Source organism: Aureobasidium namibiae (assembly GCF_000721765.1).
Source record: "Aureobasidium namibiae CBS 147.97 unplaced genomic scaffold scaffold_15, whole genome shotgun sequence".
Taxonomy (NCBI): Eukaryota; Fungi; Ascomycota; class Dothideomycetes; order Dothideales; family Saccotheciaceae; genus Aureobasidium; species Aureobasidium namibiae.
In genome coordinates, this window is record NW_013581194.1 from 504,668 (window position 1) to 523,444 (window position 18,777).

General features: G+C 51.9%; 7 protein-coding genes across 7 annotated transcripts; 1 reads left to right on the top strand and 6 right to left on the bottom strand.

Annotated features, from left to right (window-relative positions):
• Window positions 1-256: 256 nt before the first annotated feature.
• Window positions 257-1,069, bottom strand: M436DRAFT_66165 (uncharacterized protein; the record flags this gene model as incomplete). Its single annotated transcript, XM_013569477.1, has 1 exon — window positions 257-1,069. One exon carries the CDS (start codon window positions 1,067-1,069, stop codon window positions 257-259), a length of 813 nt encoding a protein of 270 aa, XP_013424931.1.
• A 1,062-nt stretch (window positions 1,070-2,131) lies between these two features.
• Window positions 2,132-5,506, bottom strand: M436DRAFT_53147 (uncharacterized protein; the record flags this gene model as incomplete). Its single annotated transcript, XM_013569421.1, has 3 exons — window positions 2,132-2,368; window positions 2,420-4,902; window positions 4,954-5,506. The coding sequence occupies 3 exons, from the start codon at window positions 5,504-5,506 to the stop codon at window positions 2,132-2,134; spliced, it is 3,273 nt and encodes a 1,090-aa protein (XP_013424875.1).
• Window positions 5,507-6,420: 914 nt separating this feature from the next.
• Window positions 6,421-7,957, top strand: M436DRAFT_75088 (hydroxymethylglutaryl-CoA lyase; the record flags this gene model as incomplete). Its single annotated transcript, XM_013569544.1, has 4 exons — window positions 6,421-6,427; window positions 6,871-6,909; window positions 6,965-7,343; window positions 7,390-7,957. The coding sequence occupies 4 exons, from the start codon at window positions 6,421-6,423 to the stop codon at window positions 7,955-7,957; spliced, it is 993 nt and encodes a 330-aa protein (XP_013424998.1).
• An 86-nt stretch (window positions 7,958-8,043) lies between these two features.
• Window positions 8,044-9,006, bottom strand: M436DRAFT_31277 (nucleotide-diphospho-sugar transferase; the record flags this gene model as incomplete). The annotated part of the gene is made up of 1 exon (XM_013569322.1): window positions 8,044-9,006. A coding segment is annotated over one exon (963 nt), but the record flags the coding sequence as incomplete, so codon positions are not given.
• Window positions 9,007-9,663: 657 nt separating this feature from the next.
• M436DRAFT_52635 (phosphoglycerate mutase-like protein) lies at window positions 9,664-11,028 on the bottom strand (the record flags this gene model as incomplete). Its single annotated transcript, XM_013569335.1, has 1 exon — window positions 9,664-11,028. The coding sequence occupies one exon, from the start codon at window positions 11,026-11,028 to the stop codon at window positions 9,664-9,666; it is 1,365 nt and encodes a 454-aa protein (XP_013424789.1).
• Window positions 11,029-11,578: 550 nt separating this feature from the next.
• Window positions 11,579-13,403, bottom strand: M436DRAFT_52687 (gamma-glutamyltransferase; the record flags this gene model as incomplete). Its single annotated transcript, XM_013569342.1, has 2 exons — window positions 11,579-12,905; window positions 12,964-13,403. 2 exons carry the CDS (start codon window positions 13,401-13,403, stop codon window positions 11,579-11,581), a joined length of 1,767 nt encoding a protein of 588 aa, XP_013424796.1.
• Window positions 13,404-14,149: 746 nt separating this feature from the next.
• Window positions 14,150-16,198, bottom strand: M436DRAFT_75093 (pre-mRNA-processing factor 39; the record flags this gene model as incomplete). Its single annotated transcript, XM_013569545.1, has 3 exons — window positions 14,150-15,398; window positions 15,755-15,858; window positions 15,914-16,198. 3 exons carry the CDS (start codon window positions 16,196-16,198, stop codon window positions 14,150-14,152), a joined length of 1,638 nt encoding a protein of 545 aa, XP_013424999.1.
• Between the last annotated feature and the right edge of the window lie 2,579 nt (window positions 16,199-18,777).

Consider the following 18,777-nt stretch of genomic DNA (forward strand, 5'->3'; position numbering starts at 1 on the left):
GGTGGCAAATACCAAGTCCATGCTTTGAGGAGAAAAAAACAGCTTTAGCTCAAAGCGTCCGATCTCCGGAAGAGATGGCAACTCGAATGCCTTCAGAATGGCAGCAAAAATCAAACCCTCGTCCTCGTCCTTCCCCTGATGAATCTTTCCCGTGCTCCCTGGTTCCTGCCTCGAATCTCAAACCTCATGCCCATGCTACTGAATGCTCAAAGAAGAAACTGACCCCGTGTCTCTCTGTCTCTGGCCTCAATAGCCCTCAATCGGCAAACTTGAAATCCCTGGCTTTGTCTCTAGGCATCTTCACAACATACCTTCGCTTTGTGACCTCATGCACTTCCTCAACGAGCACATCAACCAGTTCAGACTCGTTACTGCTGTTTACGGGGGCCTTCGACTTGCTACTCTTCTTGCTGGCATGAGAGCTCTTGCTACGATGACTGACGTGCGATGCGGGATACCTCTGAGCGACCAGTTTGGAGGCCCCAGAGGCAACGGATCTGGCGGGTGGAGGTGGGATCATGATCAGAGCCATCTCTTTGTGATCTCCCATGTCGAATGCAGGGATCTCGGCCACGGGCACCATTGAAGGCATGACAGGCAAGTCAGGCATTCTCGCAAAGCCGGGTGGCGGAGGAATACCGGCGGGAATGTGGAAGATGTCTTTACTCTGACGGTGACTATGGTGGGAGTGGTGAGAGGAGCGCGACGCGGGTGGTTCTACGGAAGGTGCTTTCTTTGATTCGTGCTTGCTGGAAGCGTGGGCTACGGAGGGCGCCTTTGGGGGAAGGTCCTCATCACCCCCTTCTTCAATGACTGTGATAATCAGGACCTCCTTCTCGTGTTTTGATGACTCGATGGCTTCTCCACGTTTTGATCCAGCTTGTGAACTAGCTTTGGAAGGTGCTTTTGATCTGGCCACGGTCTCGGGCTTTGCAGGCGGTCTCGCGCCGTGACGTGCCGTAGGGGCAGTTGTTACTGTTTTGACAACATGTTGGGTGTGCTTCTGTGAGTCCACAATGTGCTCGTGTAAGCGCAGATTCTCAACACTCAGGTCGTGGGAGCCCGGCATTGTTGATCAGATTTGAGCGATTGGTGATGAGAGAGATATCTACTTGCGGATTTGGTGGCGTCTTTGAGTGTATGCAATTCGCAAGCAGAGATTGCTGGAGTTGTCGAATGTCAAGTACCTGGTGACTGGGTAACAATCGGATGATCGGTGTCGATGCAGAAGTCGTGTACCCGAATGCTTGTAACCTCTAGGGCAACCAGTAATCGGCCTGTGTTGCCTCGAAGTGTCGGACCGTGAGATTTCGAGGCCCTGGTGAGTTTCTGGTCGTGTGAGATGGTAGACTGGTCTGAGGTGTAAAGTTTTGCGCACAGGGGAGCAGATATATGTTGCTGAAAAGGCTTGTGATGAATCACATGCACAGCATAGATACGCCTGTCTTGCGCGTGTTTTGGGTAATGAAGTGCTCGAGAATATTGAAAGTCGTGGTCTTTGTGAAGCAGATAGTAGATGCCAGCGAGTGACACGGATAATTTGGCAAGGAGTGAAAGATGTCGAAATCAGCAAGATCGATACAGAGGTAAGGTCACTGCAGATGATAGATATGATTGAAGACGCACCCAACGATGGTGACGAGAGCAGAAGGAATGCTGGAGATGAAGAATAGTGACGAAGCTAAGAATTGACGCCCAAAAGGTGGCTTATATTGCAAGCTGATGCATGTGCTGTCAAGCGCTACTGCCTATAGCACGACCCAAGGCAGCGGTACTGCACAAGACACGTCATTTTGCATCTCTCACCAGGAAGAAGTAAGGGGCAAGAGCGCTGGAAGAAAGGAAGGGACTACGGAAACGACTCGACTTGAACTGTCGGTAGCTTACTGGATGCGAAGTCTTCGCCTCGGCGGCAGTCACTGATTAGCTGTCTTTGATAACTCAGTAACACATTCAAACCCACTTTACGTGCGACAGAGACGAGACGGCTATGAAAGCCTGCTGTAGGAACATCGAAGAATGGAACATCTAGATACACAACAGACCGCCTACCAACAACGAATGATGCGCAAGAATCAACAAGAAAAGTCTATCCCAAAGCTCGTACACGACCAAGACACTAGACATTACACTACCTTCTCTCTACGAGCAAGAAATGCATTGCCACATATCCCAACACCAGGAACACGCCGCAGAAGACCGCAAGACCGACGGCGTCACTCCAGAGCGCCAAAACATTGAAGCCAAAGGAGCTGAGAATGGCCGATCCAGGTACTTCGATGTCAAGACCATACTTGTGGTCAATGAGCGAAAGGTAGCGCACTTCGTTGACGATTAGACCTTCGAAACCGTAATGGAAGATGGAAATCTGTGAGGGGTCAGTGGTGTTACAATGCACAGGATTGACGCGAGAACTCACTGATTGCAACCAACGAAGACCCTTGGGAATGGTCTCGTGATTGAGCAAGAAGCCGCCAAAGAGCAAGCTGAACAGCATGACAAGAACACCGACAAGATTGGCGACACCCTGGTTCTTGATGACAATGCCGATGCACAAGCATACTGTAGCAGCTGCAAGGTTGAAGAGAACCACAAACAGCATAAACTTCCAGAATTCAGCAGCAGTAGGCAAAAGACCAGTCATGGGATACACAATAACGGCCATGATGACAGGAGGGATGAGCCTAAGAGGGACGATGTCGAAGACAACCTTGGATGCGTAGTAAGCCAGAGGAGAGTAGTATCCTTTGGCGCGCTCTCTGACGAACAAGAGACGTTCAGGAGCGAACACAGTCAAAGAGGTGAGGGTACTGAAAGCGAACAGGGCAAGCAGGAAGAAGAAGAAGCCAAGACGATTTTGGAAACCCTTGAGGTCATCAGTCAGGCCATAGAAGAGGAACCCGAGGAAGACAGCGAGCAAGATGGCAATGGCGTAGTGGGTTAGCATCAACAGAGGGTTGCGGTAAAGGTTGCGCCATGTGCGCTTGGACAGGATAACGAATTGGCCAAGAATGCCAGTCTTGCGGTAACCCTTGACAGTAGGCTGAGCAGAGCCGCCGTTAGCCGCACCATTAGCTTGACCATTCGAATGAGCTGCTTCAGAGACGGCATTTTGGATATCATCCTTGAGAGCAGCAGCAACGTCAGACTCGGCAAAAGCCTGAACGAGATTGTCGAGATCTGTACTTGTCACCTCTTCGGCATTGGGAGGAAGACCATTAGGATCGTCGTGAGCTTGGTTTACTCCTCTCATTTTGAGCCATTGCTGAGTGTTGTCGAAGCTGTTCTCCAAAGAGGAAGCGTCGGAGCGGATGGTGCTTGCAGTTGCAGGCGGGTCTCGTGATGCCTGCTTCCTTGTGAAGAGCACTTTGTCTTGCTGCTGCTTGATTGAAGCAGTACGGCTGTTCTTGGGTCTGAGAGGAGAATCGGATGTGATGGAACCTCCCTGCTCGACACTGAAGTTGGAAACACTTGGGATTGACTTTACAGCAACAGCGCTGCTTGCACGGGTACTGCGTCCGACGGGCTGGCGGAAAATAGAACTGTCCTCGGGGATCTGTGGGTGAACAGTGCTGGCGTGCATTGTCAAGTCAACAAGATAGTCGGCAATATTGAAGCCAGGAGGACAAGAGTAGCCGATGTTGTCGAAGTAGGCTTGGCAGTTGCCGAAGGGACCAGAGTAGACGGTTCTGCCCTTGGCGAGAAGAACCAACTGGTCGAAAAGTGCAACAATGTTGGAGCGAGGCTGATGGATGGTGAAGACGACGGTTCTGTTGTACGTCTTGACGAGGTGAACAAGACATTCGACAACGTTGAAAGCGTTGAAGGCATCGAGACCACTGGTGGGCTCGTCTAGGAAGAGGATACTGGGGCTGGTGACAAGCTCGCAAGCGATACCGACTCTGCGTTTCTCTCCGCCAGAGATACCGCGGCCGTTGCCTTCTTCCGATCCGATGAGCTGGTCACGGATGTGGTGAATACCGAGTTGTCTTTCAACATCTTCAACCTTCTGCAGCTTGGAAGCGAAGCTCATCTCCTTGGGCAGACGGAGCATGGCGCTATCGAGAATGGTCTCGTGGACAGTCAGAGTAGGGAGCATGGTATCATCCTGATCGACAAAGCCAATGACGCTTCTGAACTCGTTGTCTGGAATTTTCTCTCCGTTGATCAAGAAGTTGCCGATGACGGTACCGCGCTTGTTCTTTCTGGCCAGAATATCGAGGAAGGTGGTTTTGCCAGCACCCGAAGCACCCATAATAGCCATGAGCTGGCCAGGATGAACGGCACCTTGAATGTCTGTGAGGATTTGCTTGCCCTTGAGAGCATACGAGACATTTTCGAAAAAGAGACTGGCGGGTTTGTGGTCGGCGAGGAGAGCAGCGTTCAGGTCGTCCTCGTCGTCAGAGAGGTGGATAGGACCGTACTTTGTCTTTCTGCGCGAGAGGAACCAGACAATGAGGATGACAGCGACAACGAACAGAGCACAGCCAGCGATGACGCCGGCAATGAGCGGTGTGTTGATTTTCTTGACAGGTCTTTCATAGCCAGGGACATCTGTGACGTACAGACACTCTCCAGAGTGGCACTTGAGCGTGATACTGTCGTCTCCGAAAACATTGGAAATGAGATCGTTCATGGCAGGTTCCGAGAACTTGCTGCCATCCGAAGCGCTACCGCCTTCGGTCGAGACAGATGTGAAGCTAGCAGGACCCTTGATGTCTTCTTCCAGAAAGTCTCCAATGTCAATCGAGTCGGCCTCGCCACAGAGCATGCGACCGGGGATGCAGCGGCATTTGATGTTCTCGCAATGGTACGACGTCGAGTTGCGGTTGGGTTCGGCTTTGGAGGACCAGGTACAAGTATCGAGGGCGCAGTAGAAAGACTCCTTCTGATCGACCCAGACTAGATTCGGTCAGTGCGGGCTCGGACAGGCTTCAGAGGGGGGAAACATACACTGAAAGTTGCACTCTTTGCGATCGGCGTTGCAGGAGAAGGTGGCCTGAGGCTTCTTCTCCTTGAGCTGATCGAGGATCTTGCGGTTGGTGATGTCGCACATTTGGTAGTTCTCGTTGACGACCAGGCCCTCGCGATAACAAACGCCACCCTCGCCCTCGGGCATCATGGCATTACAGGCGTCGTTTGTCTTGCAGACGTTGCAGTTTATGCCCTCCCAGCCCTCTTTACACTCGCAATCGTGGCCCTGGCGCGGCAGTCTGTTGTGCCCGTCGGCCAGCGAGCCGCACAGTGGCTGGGAGCAGTCCTCACCACCGAAGCCTGAGGGACATGCGCATTTGCCGCTCGACTGGGTGCAGTTGGCGTATTGGTGGCATTGGAAGCCGTCCAGGTTGCAATTAAAGCATGGCGGGCAGTCGTCTGGTCGGTCCCCGTATATCGAGAAGGGCGTCGAAGAGGATAGCGAGTTGGAGAAGGATGAGTGGTATTGGTTGGTCTTGTAGGCCGTTGCTGAAGACAGCAGGCCAGCGGCGGCCAGCCAGAACAACTTCATTCTAGGAGCGGGCGCGAACACTCTTATCGTAGGAGCAGGCACAAAGACTCTCCTTGCAAGAGCAGGCAGGCACGAGTGGCACGCGGGTCGTTGCTGAACGAGGCGGATCCCGTGTCGAGACGCGCCGCTATGACTTTTGAGCGGCTTGGTGCAGATGAGGCAGGTACCGCGCAGATGCTCCGTCTTTCTCCACAACAACTCTCTTTCGATGGAAGCTACAACGAGGAAGGAGTGACTGGTTTACCGAGAGACCGAGTAGCGACTGAGAGAGAATCGAACCTCAAGGCCCGCCGCTTCTCTCGTGGCGCTCAAGCCGTTCGCATGGGCCATCGACGTGTTACGTCCCGTCTATCGAAAGCTTTCCCCATACAATCCGTCAAGACCTTCCTATCCTGGATTGACTGCGCCTACTCCACTACTCTACAAACTGCCTCGCGGTAGACCTTCTCGCCGAGACTCAATCGACCATCTAGATAGATATTACTGTCGAGTCTTGGCAATGCATACTATTTCTTTCATCACTGGAAAAGTCTCCTAAGGGCAGTCTGAAGCACCTTGCAAGAACTTGCGATTTCTCTGTGCCGACAGAAAGCCCATCTCTTCGCCTGTATAGTGCTTGATCTGATCTATGTAGCTGTGTGTCTTCACGCTGCTATAAAACTTCTTGTATCGAACGGGCCATGCCGCTCTCGTGCTGATTTGTGCAGTCGTGTAGAGTTCATTCGGTACTGAGAGGGACGACGTTAATGCATCTTCTCATTCTACCATGTTGTTTTTGGTCTGAGCTGAGTTGATTCATCGTCTCAAAATCCATTCAACCTTCTACATTGTCTCCGTTATCGCCGGCACTCTCACAACTATCCAATCGTCTCCATCATCACCGATGCAAACGACAAGTTGATTAAAGATGAACTATGACGGGTCCTGCAAATCCACCTCTTCGGCAATCAATAGGCGACCAATGAGAATATCCAACACCACATCTAGCTATTCCTATCAACTCGCATAATCCATGACTGTATGTTTCTTTGCTTATGGTCAGACGAACATGTGAAATCTGCTACAAGTACCAAATCCATAACTGCTGGCAAAGCCGAGGTCCGCCGATATGCCAAGAGCCTCTGAGATGCCCCCGGATGGAGGGGTGCGGTTCTCGGATATGGTGTGGGGAGAGCGAAAAGCCTCGGAAACTGCGTCATTGCCGAAGTGTTGCTATATACCGACTTGAGATGAGTAATGTTGGCTTGACGTGATGTCTCGGCCTTCTGAGAGTCCGCCGTATAAGGTGGAGAGCCAGTCTCTCCGAGAGCAGAGCGTTCCTTTCTGCACCGTGAATCATTAATCTCGACTGTTCAATATGCCAGGGGATACTGTTCGCATCGTCGAAGTCGGTCCGCGAGATGGCAAGTCGCTCGGCTTCTCATATTCGAAGCACTTGTAGATAACAGGTTCTCACAGGCCTACAAAACATCAAAGATGTAGTACCCACTGCGACAAAGATCGAGCTGATCAACAGACTCGCTCAGACCGGCTTGCGGACTATCGAAGCTACGTCGTTCGTGTCACCAAAATGGGTTCCTCAATTATCAGATGCAAAGACTGTGATGGAGAGCATGAAACTGTCCGTTGCCAAGGGCGACATATCATTCCCTGTGCTGATACCAAATCTGAAAGGCCTGGGAGCAGCATTGGCGCTCGATGTTCAGGAAATTGGTATCTTTCTCTCGGCCACAGAAGGTTTCAGCCGCAACAACATCAACTGCAGTGTGGAGGAATCGCTTGAGAGAGCACGAGCCGTTGTTGATCGAGCCCGGGAACAGAACGTCCGCGTCAGAGGGTATGTCGAATCATGGTCTCCTAGAACAGTTGCTGACATGTCAAAGATACTTGTCTTGCGTGATTGACTGTCCATACGACGGTAGAACGTCGCCTTTGGTAGTGCTCAGAATGGCAAAGAAAATGCTGGAGATGGGTTGCTTCGAGATCAGTCTGGGAGACACAACAGGAACAGCAACACCAACAGACATCCGTCGACTACTGGAGACCTTATTGAGAGAGATACCAGCCGCCAAGCTCGCCGGTCATTTCCATGACTCTTTCGGCCAAGCGATTGTCAACGTCAAGGAAGCATACCGAATGGGCATAAGAGCATTCGATAGCAGTGTGGGTGGTCTAGGAGGTTGTCCATACAGTCCTGGAGCCAAAGGAAATGTCGCGACGGAGGATGTTGTGTGGCTCTTCGAGAACATGGGTGTTAACACCGGAGTGGAATTGACCAAGCTTGCCCATATTGGAGACTGGATAACCCAACAGCTTGGTGTCTCAAATGGCAGCCAGATCAGTTCTGCTCTGGTCGCGAACAGCAAGCGAGCTGCCGAAGCCAGAGACACTCATAAACAACCATCTGCCATCTCGTCAGAATGGCAACACCTCTCGCATATGATATGCTGAGAAAAGCTCCAACCGAAAACAGATCAGACGCCCTTGAACACGGCATCCCAGTGTTCGTTCAAACGATGACATAGGTCCTTGCGATCCGACCACTCTCGGATCACGTCAGCCAGCTCGCAACCCGTTTGTAAAACCAACTCCCATATTGTTTTCTCGAGGTCTAGACCGAACTCTTTGATCTGCTCTTCTCGAGAGCCCCACAACCGCAACGGCTTGTGGTCAGTGACAGTAAAGAGATCACCTTCATCGACTAGGTGGCCAGCATTCATCTTTGGGGTGTTGGCATGGATAAATGCCGCTCTTGGTTGATCAGATTTGTCTCCACCCTGCTTCTGAAAGTCGACAAAAGGATCGACTTGTATCATGCCACTACCTTTCTTTTCGATGCCGTCTTTACGCCCAATCGCCTTGACACCCGTTTTGACGCGGTAGTAGGGAGCATCTAGCACCATCGCGGCGGCCATGAATGTTTCTTTGTCTCCTTGACCGAGCGCGCCTTGGCTGAGTAGCGGGTAGTAGAACTGAGGTCCATAGATGTTGTAGTAGACTGCCAGCAACAGAGTCTTGAGATGTGTCCGCTTGTTGATGAGAAGTTGGCCTGCTTCAGAGGATGCGCTGGGTAGATTAGATGGCATTTCGTCGAAAGCCACGACAGTATAGAAGGAAGGAGACTCTGTAGAGATCCAGAAGTCGGGCCATATGACCAGTCCAGTGGAAACGTATGGCTCTTTTGCGAAGAGCTCTGTTTCAGGGTTGAGGAGAGGTATGCTATCGCTGTCCAGGTACAAGACATGCTCGAACGAGCTCAACAACATTGCCAAAGATTTGAGCTGATAGTGCGTCACTTCGAAGTCTTGAATAAAGTCAGCGAGTATGAGACACTCTGCACCGAGCTTGGGTAGATAGTCTTTACACAACCTGTCCTCGTACTCAGACTTGTCTGTCACAAAGACTTGTACGGGCAGGTCACTGCCACTCCGTCGCAGCATGTGTATACCGATAATTGCTGGACCAAAGTACTCTCCTCCACCTACAACCACGACACCCGTACCGTTGAAGATGTTATCAGCGAGATTCTCGGGCCATGATTGCAATAGTGATGTGAAATTGCCATGAGCGGTCTGTAGTGCAGGTATGGAGTCGAGTGCCTGAAGATGCTCCCTGTGCTGAGTCCGGGGTGAGTTGTTATCCGGAGAGACAGGCAGATTGGCTGCATTGAAAACCAACTCAACCTTCGCAGCATCGGGCCGAGCGTCCTTGTAGACCTGCGCCCACACAGCCCACAATTCCCGAACAGAGTTGACTGATTGTGTAGTATTGATGGTTGGTGTTTTTGATATTGTCGAGGGAGCTGTGTAGGTTGGAAGACGATCACTCAAAGCTTTGTATGCAATGTTTGATTGTGAGAACGAAAATATGACAATGGCGACGAATGCAATGACTCCAAGAAAGCGGAGAGCGAGTCGCAGGGTTATGCGCATGATGGGAATTGGTGTAACGCAACCCAAGACGCCAGGTTGAGGACCAAAAAGACAGGTGGAATAGTTTGCAGGAAGGACGCGTGTGCGCCACAATCGATTTAACCCAGCCACCAGGCCAGGGATGGACAAACAACTCTATATTTACGGAAGGCACGATAGAGAAAGAGTAGTTGAGATTAAAACATTATTTCATCATGTGTATATAAGAACATTTTTCAGCACTCATCAGTTGTTGTAAATGGTCAGCGCATCAGTCGAATTGCTGTAGGTGACACCGCACTCCTCGGAGAAGTTTGAGAATCTCTGAGTCTTCTCATCGATAAACTTCAAGAAGCTCTCTCTGGAACAGCTCATTCCAGGGCCATCGGTACATTCCTGCAGGAGCTTGGGGTTCTTGTTGACCAGAATACGATAGTATTCGCCAGTCTGGTTTGCGTTGTCCTGGAAGCCGAAGCTGTCGCACTCCATGCGCTCAATGGCGATGTTGGTCAAGAAGGACATGAAGTTGCTGCTCTGCCAGACGCGCTGAGGGTTGATGCCGTCTGAAGGCATTGTGGCATTAACATCGTCAGAAGCAGAGTAGGCAGTGTTGTTGAAGAGACCAAGAGCGACGAGAACAGTGGGAGGAAGCTCTCTGTGGGTGAAAGAGACGTAGAGATCCTGGCTAGCGTTCTGGGAGGTCAAAAGGTCGGCAGAGGCCTTGACCCAAGGGAAGCCAATGGCGCCCGAGGCAGGGTTGCCGTAGCCAGTGTTGTGGTGGTACATGATGTCGTTGGTGTACTCGAACTGGAGCCACTCGTTGGGGCTGAACAGGTCCAGAGAGCAGAAGGGCGAGTCGCCACGGATCACAGTCTCGTAGCCGCAGAGCTGCTGCATGCCGTAGATGTCTGAGGCGGTCCAGTTGAAGGTGGGGACCTCATGACGGAAGCGCGAGATGATGGGAGCAGTGTACATGTTCTGGAAGACCATGGCCTGGTCACTTCCTCTGCTGCCCGAGTAGGCGGGACAGGCCTTGTAGGGGGTCAACGAGTCTGCGCCAGTCTTCTTGTATTCGCCAATCTGCACAATCTCCGTCTCGTTCTCTTTGATGGCAAGGCCCTCGACGAAGCTCTCGGCACTGAGCAGAGTGCGCTCGGCAGAGCTGGTCCAGACCTTGGTGGGCTGCTTGAAGTGTTGGTAGCGCTCGTAGACGTCGACGCCCAGCTTCATGGCTTCCAGGCTGCCGACCTTGGACAACTTCTCAATGTCTTCATCCTCGATGGGACTTGTCCAGGTGGTCAGGAAGGACAGAGCGTGCGAGCGGTCCCAGTCGATGGAGCTGTTGCCTTGGCTTGCTTCGAGCTTCTTGACAAAAGGCTCGATGTAGGATTCGTAGTCGAAGTCGTTGGCGTAGATGGCAGCGTGACGGACGAGGTACGTGGCCCTGGTGACGTTGCAGCCCTGAGGTGGTGCAGGGTCGAAGTTGCTTGTTGGGTCTTGGGGCTCGAAGTAGGGCGCGATGCCTGACATGTGCTCCAGGGGGTCGAACGTGTACTTTGCAGCCGTCAAGGCCGACGCCGAGAGGAGGAGAGATGCTGTGACGGAATGCATTTTGCTTGCTGTAAGGGCGATCTCGAGATGGACGATAGGAACAAGCTTCTACTGGATGGAGAACAGGGTCTAGATGACCATTGGTACTTATACCACTAGGAGCACCTACCTCAGTACCAGCCACCTGAAACCTGGTTGTGCCATTACATAGAGAATGACGCGCGACATTTTCTTTCTAGTACATGCTCATCAAAATGATTCGCGTCGAACCAAGTTCCCTCCAAGAGTCTCGCGCTAAAAAGCCTGCATGACGTCGTGTCTACCAAGATCGCCATGCAGGAACTCACGGCTCCCCTTTGCTCGGCACCTTAACTCGAGCTTGGCGGTGCCTCAGGAACATCTTGTTGAGCCACAATCCGGTTTGTGGCTCGTTGATCGGGATATCTAATACGAGATCCGAGCAATCGATTGCATCCCTTAACCGACAATCCTTCCTCAACACATGCACCACGATCGAGCAATCGGCGCTCACAGAAGTCTTCTCTAGATCATTGATTAAATTCACGCTATTTGCACTACGAACGAATAGATATATACAAGCGTTTTACGATTATACAGCGTATGCACCCGTGTTCAACTGACGAGGCTCACTAGCAACATCAAAAGTGCCGTTACTCAGCACTCGCAGACATTGTGCTGTGCTCTGTCCTGGAGCTACCCAGGTGACATTGTGACCCAAGCTCTTCATATAATCTACCGTCTGGTTGTCGTATGCATACTCAAAGCTCACATAATTAGGAGACAGCTGATCATGCAGACGTGGCGCTGCCAACGCTTCGGCAGAAGTCATGTTCTGGTCCAAAACATGCCATAGTGTCTGCAAGGTCGCCGTGATGATTCTACTACCTCCTGCAGATCCTGTGACAAAGTAGAGAGAGCCGTCGGGGTATTCTGCGATCGTGCAAGAGATGGAGGACATCGGTCTCTTCCCAGGACGCACAAAATTGCTTTCTGAGGGCACAAGACCGAAGGCGTTTTTGGTTCCAGGGATCGAAAAGTCGTTCATCTCGTTGTTCATGATTACTCCTGTTGAGGGAACGATGAGCTGACTGCCAAACAGAAGGTTGACTGTCGTGGTGAGTGAAATTGCCATGCCGGAGCTGTCAGCAGTCACCACGTGAGAGGTACCAGGAGTCTCCATGATCTCCAAGTTCTTGGGGTCGTAGGACGATACGTTGAGAGTATGCGTGTCTGATATGAGGTGACGGATATTTGCCGCGGTCGTTGCGTTGATAATCTCGGCCTGGTATTCATCCATGCCTTCAACGAACAACGGATCTCCCATCGAAGCACGAAAGCCGTATCCGAAGCGTGTTGCTTCATCAAGGTGATGGGTGCTGAGATTCAGATATGCTTCATCGCCCATTGTGTTGTATCCTTCTAATGTTTTCATGATGGCTAGCACCACACCGCCCGAGGCTGGCGCACTCACACTCTTCAGTTTGTACCCTCTGTAATCAATTTCGACAGGGTCCCGGATTGCAACTGTGTAGTTCTTCAAGTCCTCCATGGTCATTGTTCCGTTGGCTGCTTGCAGCGTGTCAATCATGGCTTCGGCGATGGGGCCAGTGTAGAAAGCGTCGGGTCCGCGCTCTGCGATGGCCTCCAGGGTGGAAGCATAGCGCTGACGGGTGATAGTATCGTTGAGCCGCAGCAGAGTGCCATTGGGTGCAAAATCGATGGCCCAATTCGGGTCGTCAACGAGGAAATTGGACGTCGCGCCTGCCGTGGCAGAAGCCATATAGCGGACTAGGTCAGCTGTGACTGGGAAACCATAGCGAGCGGTCTTGATCGCGCCCTGCATAACCTCTTTCCACGGCAGTTTGCCATACTTTTGGTGCAAATGAGCTAGTCCGCGGACTTCGCCAGGAATACCACTACTCAGACATCAGTACGTGCTGTTTGCTTGACCTCGGTCGATCATGCGAGGCATACCTTGCTAAGCCTCCATAGATACTCGCATCCGTGTTGTTCTTGTACATGTCCTGGAACGCGGCTGCAGGCGCCGATTCCCGAAAGTCAATGAATTCGTACTCTCCGTCGGCGCCTCTGACCAGCATGAAACCACCGCCGCCTATCCCAGAATGATACATGCCAATCACACCAACGCAGAAGGTGGTTCCAACCATTGCGTCAGCAGCTGTACCACCTTTCAGCAGCAGATCGCGTCCAATTCCTGAGCAGATAGTGCTCTCGGAAGCAACACCTCCATGCAACCTTGTTGTATTGGCGCCATGATGTCCAGTGTAAGGCACCTCGGAAGGTGGGGGAAGGCCATGATGAGCGTATCCTTGTCTGAGAACAGTGGCACCAATGTCGGACACTCCAAATGCTAGCAGACAAGCAATAGTGTCAACCCAGGGAGAAAACAGCATAATGGCCACGCAGATGACGACTAAACCAGACAACAGCCCAACGGACAACACAGAACGTGAGAATGAAGATGCGAGAAACACTCGCGTGCGGTCGTGGGACATTTATACTCGAGTACAATAACCCTACCTACTGCGGGCGGGGTCAGTGAGGGGCGCGATTTGCAGTGCATGCACCAATGGCTAAAACGAATTCTTGGATATGTATCAACGAGGGCATGGATCGGCTGCCTTTTTGAAGTATGTTGATATGATCGGCAAGGCGGCGAGCTCGACGAGATAAGATACAGGCGATAACCTTCCAGTACTTTCCCACATGAGCTCTTATCGCGTCACATGGTGTGTGCTTCAATACAAGGTAATCTCCAACCATCAATCAGGAGTGCTATTGTCAAATGGTCGTGAGGAGGAATTCAGGGAAAGAGTAGTGGGTTCTTCGTTATTTACTTTTGAATGCTATAAACTCTGAGGGCTTTATCAGTTGCCAGTTCGAAATGCGGTTCATGTCTTCTTTCTGTTTTCCCGCCGCTTTGTCGATTCCCCTGCTACATATTTGAGCGAGCAAAGGTCAATCGAATTGCCTGTGGTAGATCCACGTACAGAACGCCAAGCACCACACGACACAATAATTGGCTTGAGATGGCTGGTTGAAAGCCACTTCAGGTCAGGTTAATTGTCGACATGACTTCGGCATGTGCTTGAATGTTGTTACTCATGTATCTCCGTAGGAAGGGCAATTTGAGAGCTTTCTAAGCAGCCACTCCTTTGGCGCCAGTAGCGTTTACAGCTGCGGCGATCGATGCAGGGCCATTGACTTGCATGTCCAACTCGAGGTACTCTCTGGCTGCGAGTTTGCTCTGCTTCTCGGTCAGGTAAACCATGTATCTCTGAGAAAGATCCCTGATGGCATCAACGTTCAGGCGGGTCTTGTGGCGAATGGTGCTATGAAGCGCCTTGACGCGCTCGGCTTGTTCGGCTGCAGTGTCCAAAGTCGTTGGCTGGTCGATCTCGAAGCTTAGATAGCCTAACCAGAAGGATGGGCTATCGAGGAAGATGTGCTGTTGGCGTGACAGAATATCGCGTGCTTCGACAGCATCGCCCTTTGATTTCCAGGTCAAGCGGGCCATCTCAACGACAAGTGCACCCTTGTCATCAATCGAGCACTCGGCGTCGGCGACGTATTGATCATAGATCTGGACAGCTGCATCGTAATCGACTTGACGACGTTGAAGATTGGCCAGGCGAGTGATGGCCTCAAGGTTGCCAGGCAAGGTGACAAGAATGGCTTCGTAAATTGCAGCAGCAACAGACGGTCTACCGCAGGCTTCTTCAAAGAGTGCCCAGTGGAGACGAACGGCAGGTCTGGCGATGGGAGTATAGATGCAGCTGGCACGCTGGAAAATGTTGCGAACTTCCTCCTCTTTGCCGTCCTGGTTGTACATCCAGCGAGCGTATCTCTGCCAGAATTCGTCGTAGTGAGCACAGGTGACGACACAACGCTCGTAAAGGAAAGATGTGCGGGTATAGTCGGCCTCGGTCTCTTCGAAGTCGAGGTACTTTGACCAGTTCTCGAGCTGCGCTTCGTCGAGTTCGGTAACGTGGAAGTAGGGACGCTTGATTTCTTGTTCGTAGGTCCAGCGCTTGGTGGTCTCGGTTTGAGTGTTGTGGAAGAGTTCGAGGTGATATGTGTCTAGACGAGCGCGCATTGCACGTTCGACTTCAATCTGGCTCTTGCCCTTGGTCTCAGGCTCGAGCTCGGCGGTGAACTGGCTGAGGAGGTTTGCGGGAGCGAGTTCGGTCAAGGGGCGGGAGGCTGCCAGTTGGCGGTACTTTTCAAAGTAGCGAGCATACTGGTGCATGGGGATGTTGATGATGCGACCGAGAATGTCAAAGACGTTGTCCTGGGCCTCGAGTCGCTCTTCGAACTCAATGTACTTGTCCCAGAAGGGATGGGCTAGGAAGTCCAGTCCGACACATGAAGCACCTCTTTCAAACAACCTAGGTTTGTTAGCCGATGCATGCCTCGTGTATGGCAGGGAAAGGGAAGCAGAAGGGGGAAGGGGGAAACCAAACAAGGCATATAGTCCCGTGGACCTCCTGAGGCCGTTGGACGTGGTGAACAAGGTCTGATGCACCAAGCACCAGTGAGAGAAGAATGTGACAAGGCTCGAGTTTGGACATGTGATGGGAGTCTGAGCGCTGTGTGTGAGAAGAGTATGCTATGGGGAGAGTCTCGGTGGAATCTCACCCGTCTTCGACAAGTCTTGTCTGTGGTACGAAGCGAGAAGTTCCAAAGTCGGGTAGACGTCGTCTGTGCGAAGGTCATGCAGATATGAGGGGCAGCGCGGACTTACTCTCGAATGATGGTGTCGTCGTGCGTCGTCTCGACCTTGAAACTGCAGTAGTTGGCCCATAGGTCGACCGAGATGCCAATACTGGCCACACCGCGTTCGTAGACCTGGCGCTGAAGTTAGTAATGCGTATTGTCGTGGTGATAGGGCGTCTTGACTGACCATCTCGGCCGCCTCGGTGCCAGCAATGGCAAACTCCAGGTCGGCATACTTCTTCCAGTATCCAAAGAACAGCGGGAACTTTGCAAGAAAGCGGTCGTGGATGCTTCTGGCCGCCGTGATGGCCTGGGGACTCGAGTTTCTGTTCAAGCCGCCTTCGAGACCTTCTACCGCGCGCACTAACTTTTCCCAGTTCTCGAACTCGTCTGGACTGGCTTGCACTTCGGCTTCGAGCTTTCTGATTTCGGCCAGCTCCTCGTCGCCCATGCCGTAGCCGTAGTCGGTCATTGCTAAGCGTGCTTTGCCGTACGATGCTTCGGCTTTGCCAGGATCGTGTAGATGGCGCGATCGTAGGCCGCTGGAGTAGGCTGTGTGCGAGGAACGATTGCGATGCGGTAAAGTCGAGTAGCTAACGGGGATGAACGCTTTGCGCCTTGCAAGTTGGCTTACGCGTTGGTCACTCAAAGTGTCTGCTTGCTTCACATGCAGAGCTGCCATTTGACCAATGGGCTAATCTCCGGCGCACGGCCCGACTTACCGAAGCCCTGCCAGCCTTGCCCTAGCACCTTATGCTCATCCATGATCCATCAACATGTTCAAGTTGTAGAAATACTCTGCTCTCTGGCGTATTCAGGGCTCAGATGCTGTTCTTACTCTTTCTGCTTGATTTCAGTCTACACGCATCTGACTGAGTGGTTGTATCACAACCTGTTTCTGTGTCTCAAACTCAGGTGTCAGATCCCACAGAACAACTTCCCAAACAGAAAAATGACACTGCAGCCACCAACCAGCGACTGTGTTACGGTAAGTCATTCGTACTGCAGAGTGATGCTGGTCCTCTTGAACATCACTACTAAGTTAGCTCAATCGCTCTGCTTCTCCAAATCACGCATCTTTTGATCATTTTATCAGTCTGACAGGGGGACCCTGGTCACACTCCTGCACTCGAAGGCAGAATGGTGGACCTGCACGTTTAGCCGAGGATGAAGGGTTGAATTGCAATCCTGCGGTCGGCGAGTGATAGTTATGGATTCTTTCTCGATTTCTAGGTGATATTGCATCTCGCTTAGATCTGCTATGCAAAGCTGGTATGACCAGGTTCTGCGGCCACTCTAAGATGACCTGCAGAGGGCTGTCGACAAAGACTTTTAAATAAACCAGATGCGTAACCCTAAGATTGATCAGATCTGCTCGGACGACCATGAGATCTACTGTATAACACAACCCAAGCTCTGATCATTGTTAGCGAGCACAACACTCACGAGTTTCTCGTGCTCTCCCTTTTGAGTGCTGGCTGTTCAAGTCTACGAGGCTCTCTGCTGACCCGGATGTATCACGGCACATTTGCCAGCTGGGCAACGTTCGTGAGTACGAGATACATCAAGATATCCGTAGTCTAGAGCGCTGTGATTGGGCCTTGAGGCTCGCCTTGAGATCCGCAAGCACAGCCGCACGACACTCTCGTTCCGCGACTCCACTATGAAGCAGACGCGCCTTGACGACATGTAACATAAAAATCCGAGTCATGCTGCCTCGGTTGTAGCGAGTCTCTCAATCACCTTGGTGAGCTTTTGAGCCCAAGAGAAGCACAACGTACTATCATACTGGTAGCATTCTATGAGCAGTGAGTAGGTACAGAGCCATCAACGGCAGCTGCTAGCTAGTGTCAGAATGATGTGTGTCCGCGGAGGATGGAAGTAACTCTTGAAATCTAGGCTGGGAACGTCGAATGCTTGCAGGAAGGTGGCTGGTGCGGTAAGGCGGACGGGCCCGCGGCGACTCTGTCGGTTTTCAGTCTAGGCTCGTTTCATGTCGCCGGCTTCACTCTTTCTCTCACACCCGTCTGCCACAACGTAGATATCTGACGATGGGGTTGACAGGTCGTTCGTTCGACTTGAGAGTAAGCCCTATGGCGCAAACGGCTATCTGAAGCTGCCACACATGGACATTGGGATTGGCGTCCGCAGGTTTGATGAGCCCGTCTCGTATCCTGTCGCGTCGTGTAGCAAAGTCAAAGCAAACAGGGATGGTTGGTCAGAGGTGCTGGCCACCGCACAGACAAGAGGGGCATTCTGGGTGGATAACGATGCTGCATATATGCACCTCCTGCCGATGGGCGAGTCGTGCTCTTTTCGTCGGTCTTTCTTTTCTTCCACTCTGCATCCCCAACTTTCTGCGATCTGCATCGTTCGTGGCTCTGGAAGCCCGTCTCTTCTCAGTATCCAGTCAGAAGCGGGTTCTTCTAACTGTCTTTGGTCGCTTCTCTCTTCCGTCTAAGCTCGAGTTCTTTTTGTTTTCCCCTGTTGAGCGATTCTTTGCGCGACTCTGGTACTTTTTGTGGTACGGCAGCAATCTGACAGCCGAGATCACACCCAACCTGCACCTCATCTCACACATGTCAGCATTGGGTTGCACGACTGGTCTTTGATATTCCTCTCTGACTGGACTGTCCCAAACTTGTTCAGCATCTCCTAGAGCATAGTGAAATACAGTTCATGCAACTCGGCCTCCACTCAGGCAGAATGCGTGACCGCAGGAACACTAATCTGTCTATCTCGTCGACGGGGTCCTTTGCGTCAGCCCATACATCGCCCGTCGTTGCCGATCACGCCCATGACAGCGCTGAGAAGGGGAAATTTCTTTGGATCCCCGCGAGAGAAGATAGCGACCCTCTACCTTCGCCTCTACTCAAACACGCACGCGAAAACCATCATGGCTTCTTTGGTGGCTGGCAAAAGACATCCCGCTGGCGTACAGTCGTCATGCTCTGTGTTCTGGCTGTCGTCTTGATCTGCTATAGTCTTGCTCCTCTATTGACCAGCGATTTCCGATTTGATGCTGTCTTCGCCAATGCCGACAAGCAGATC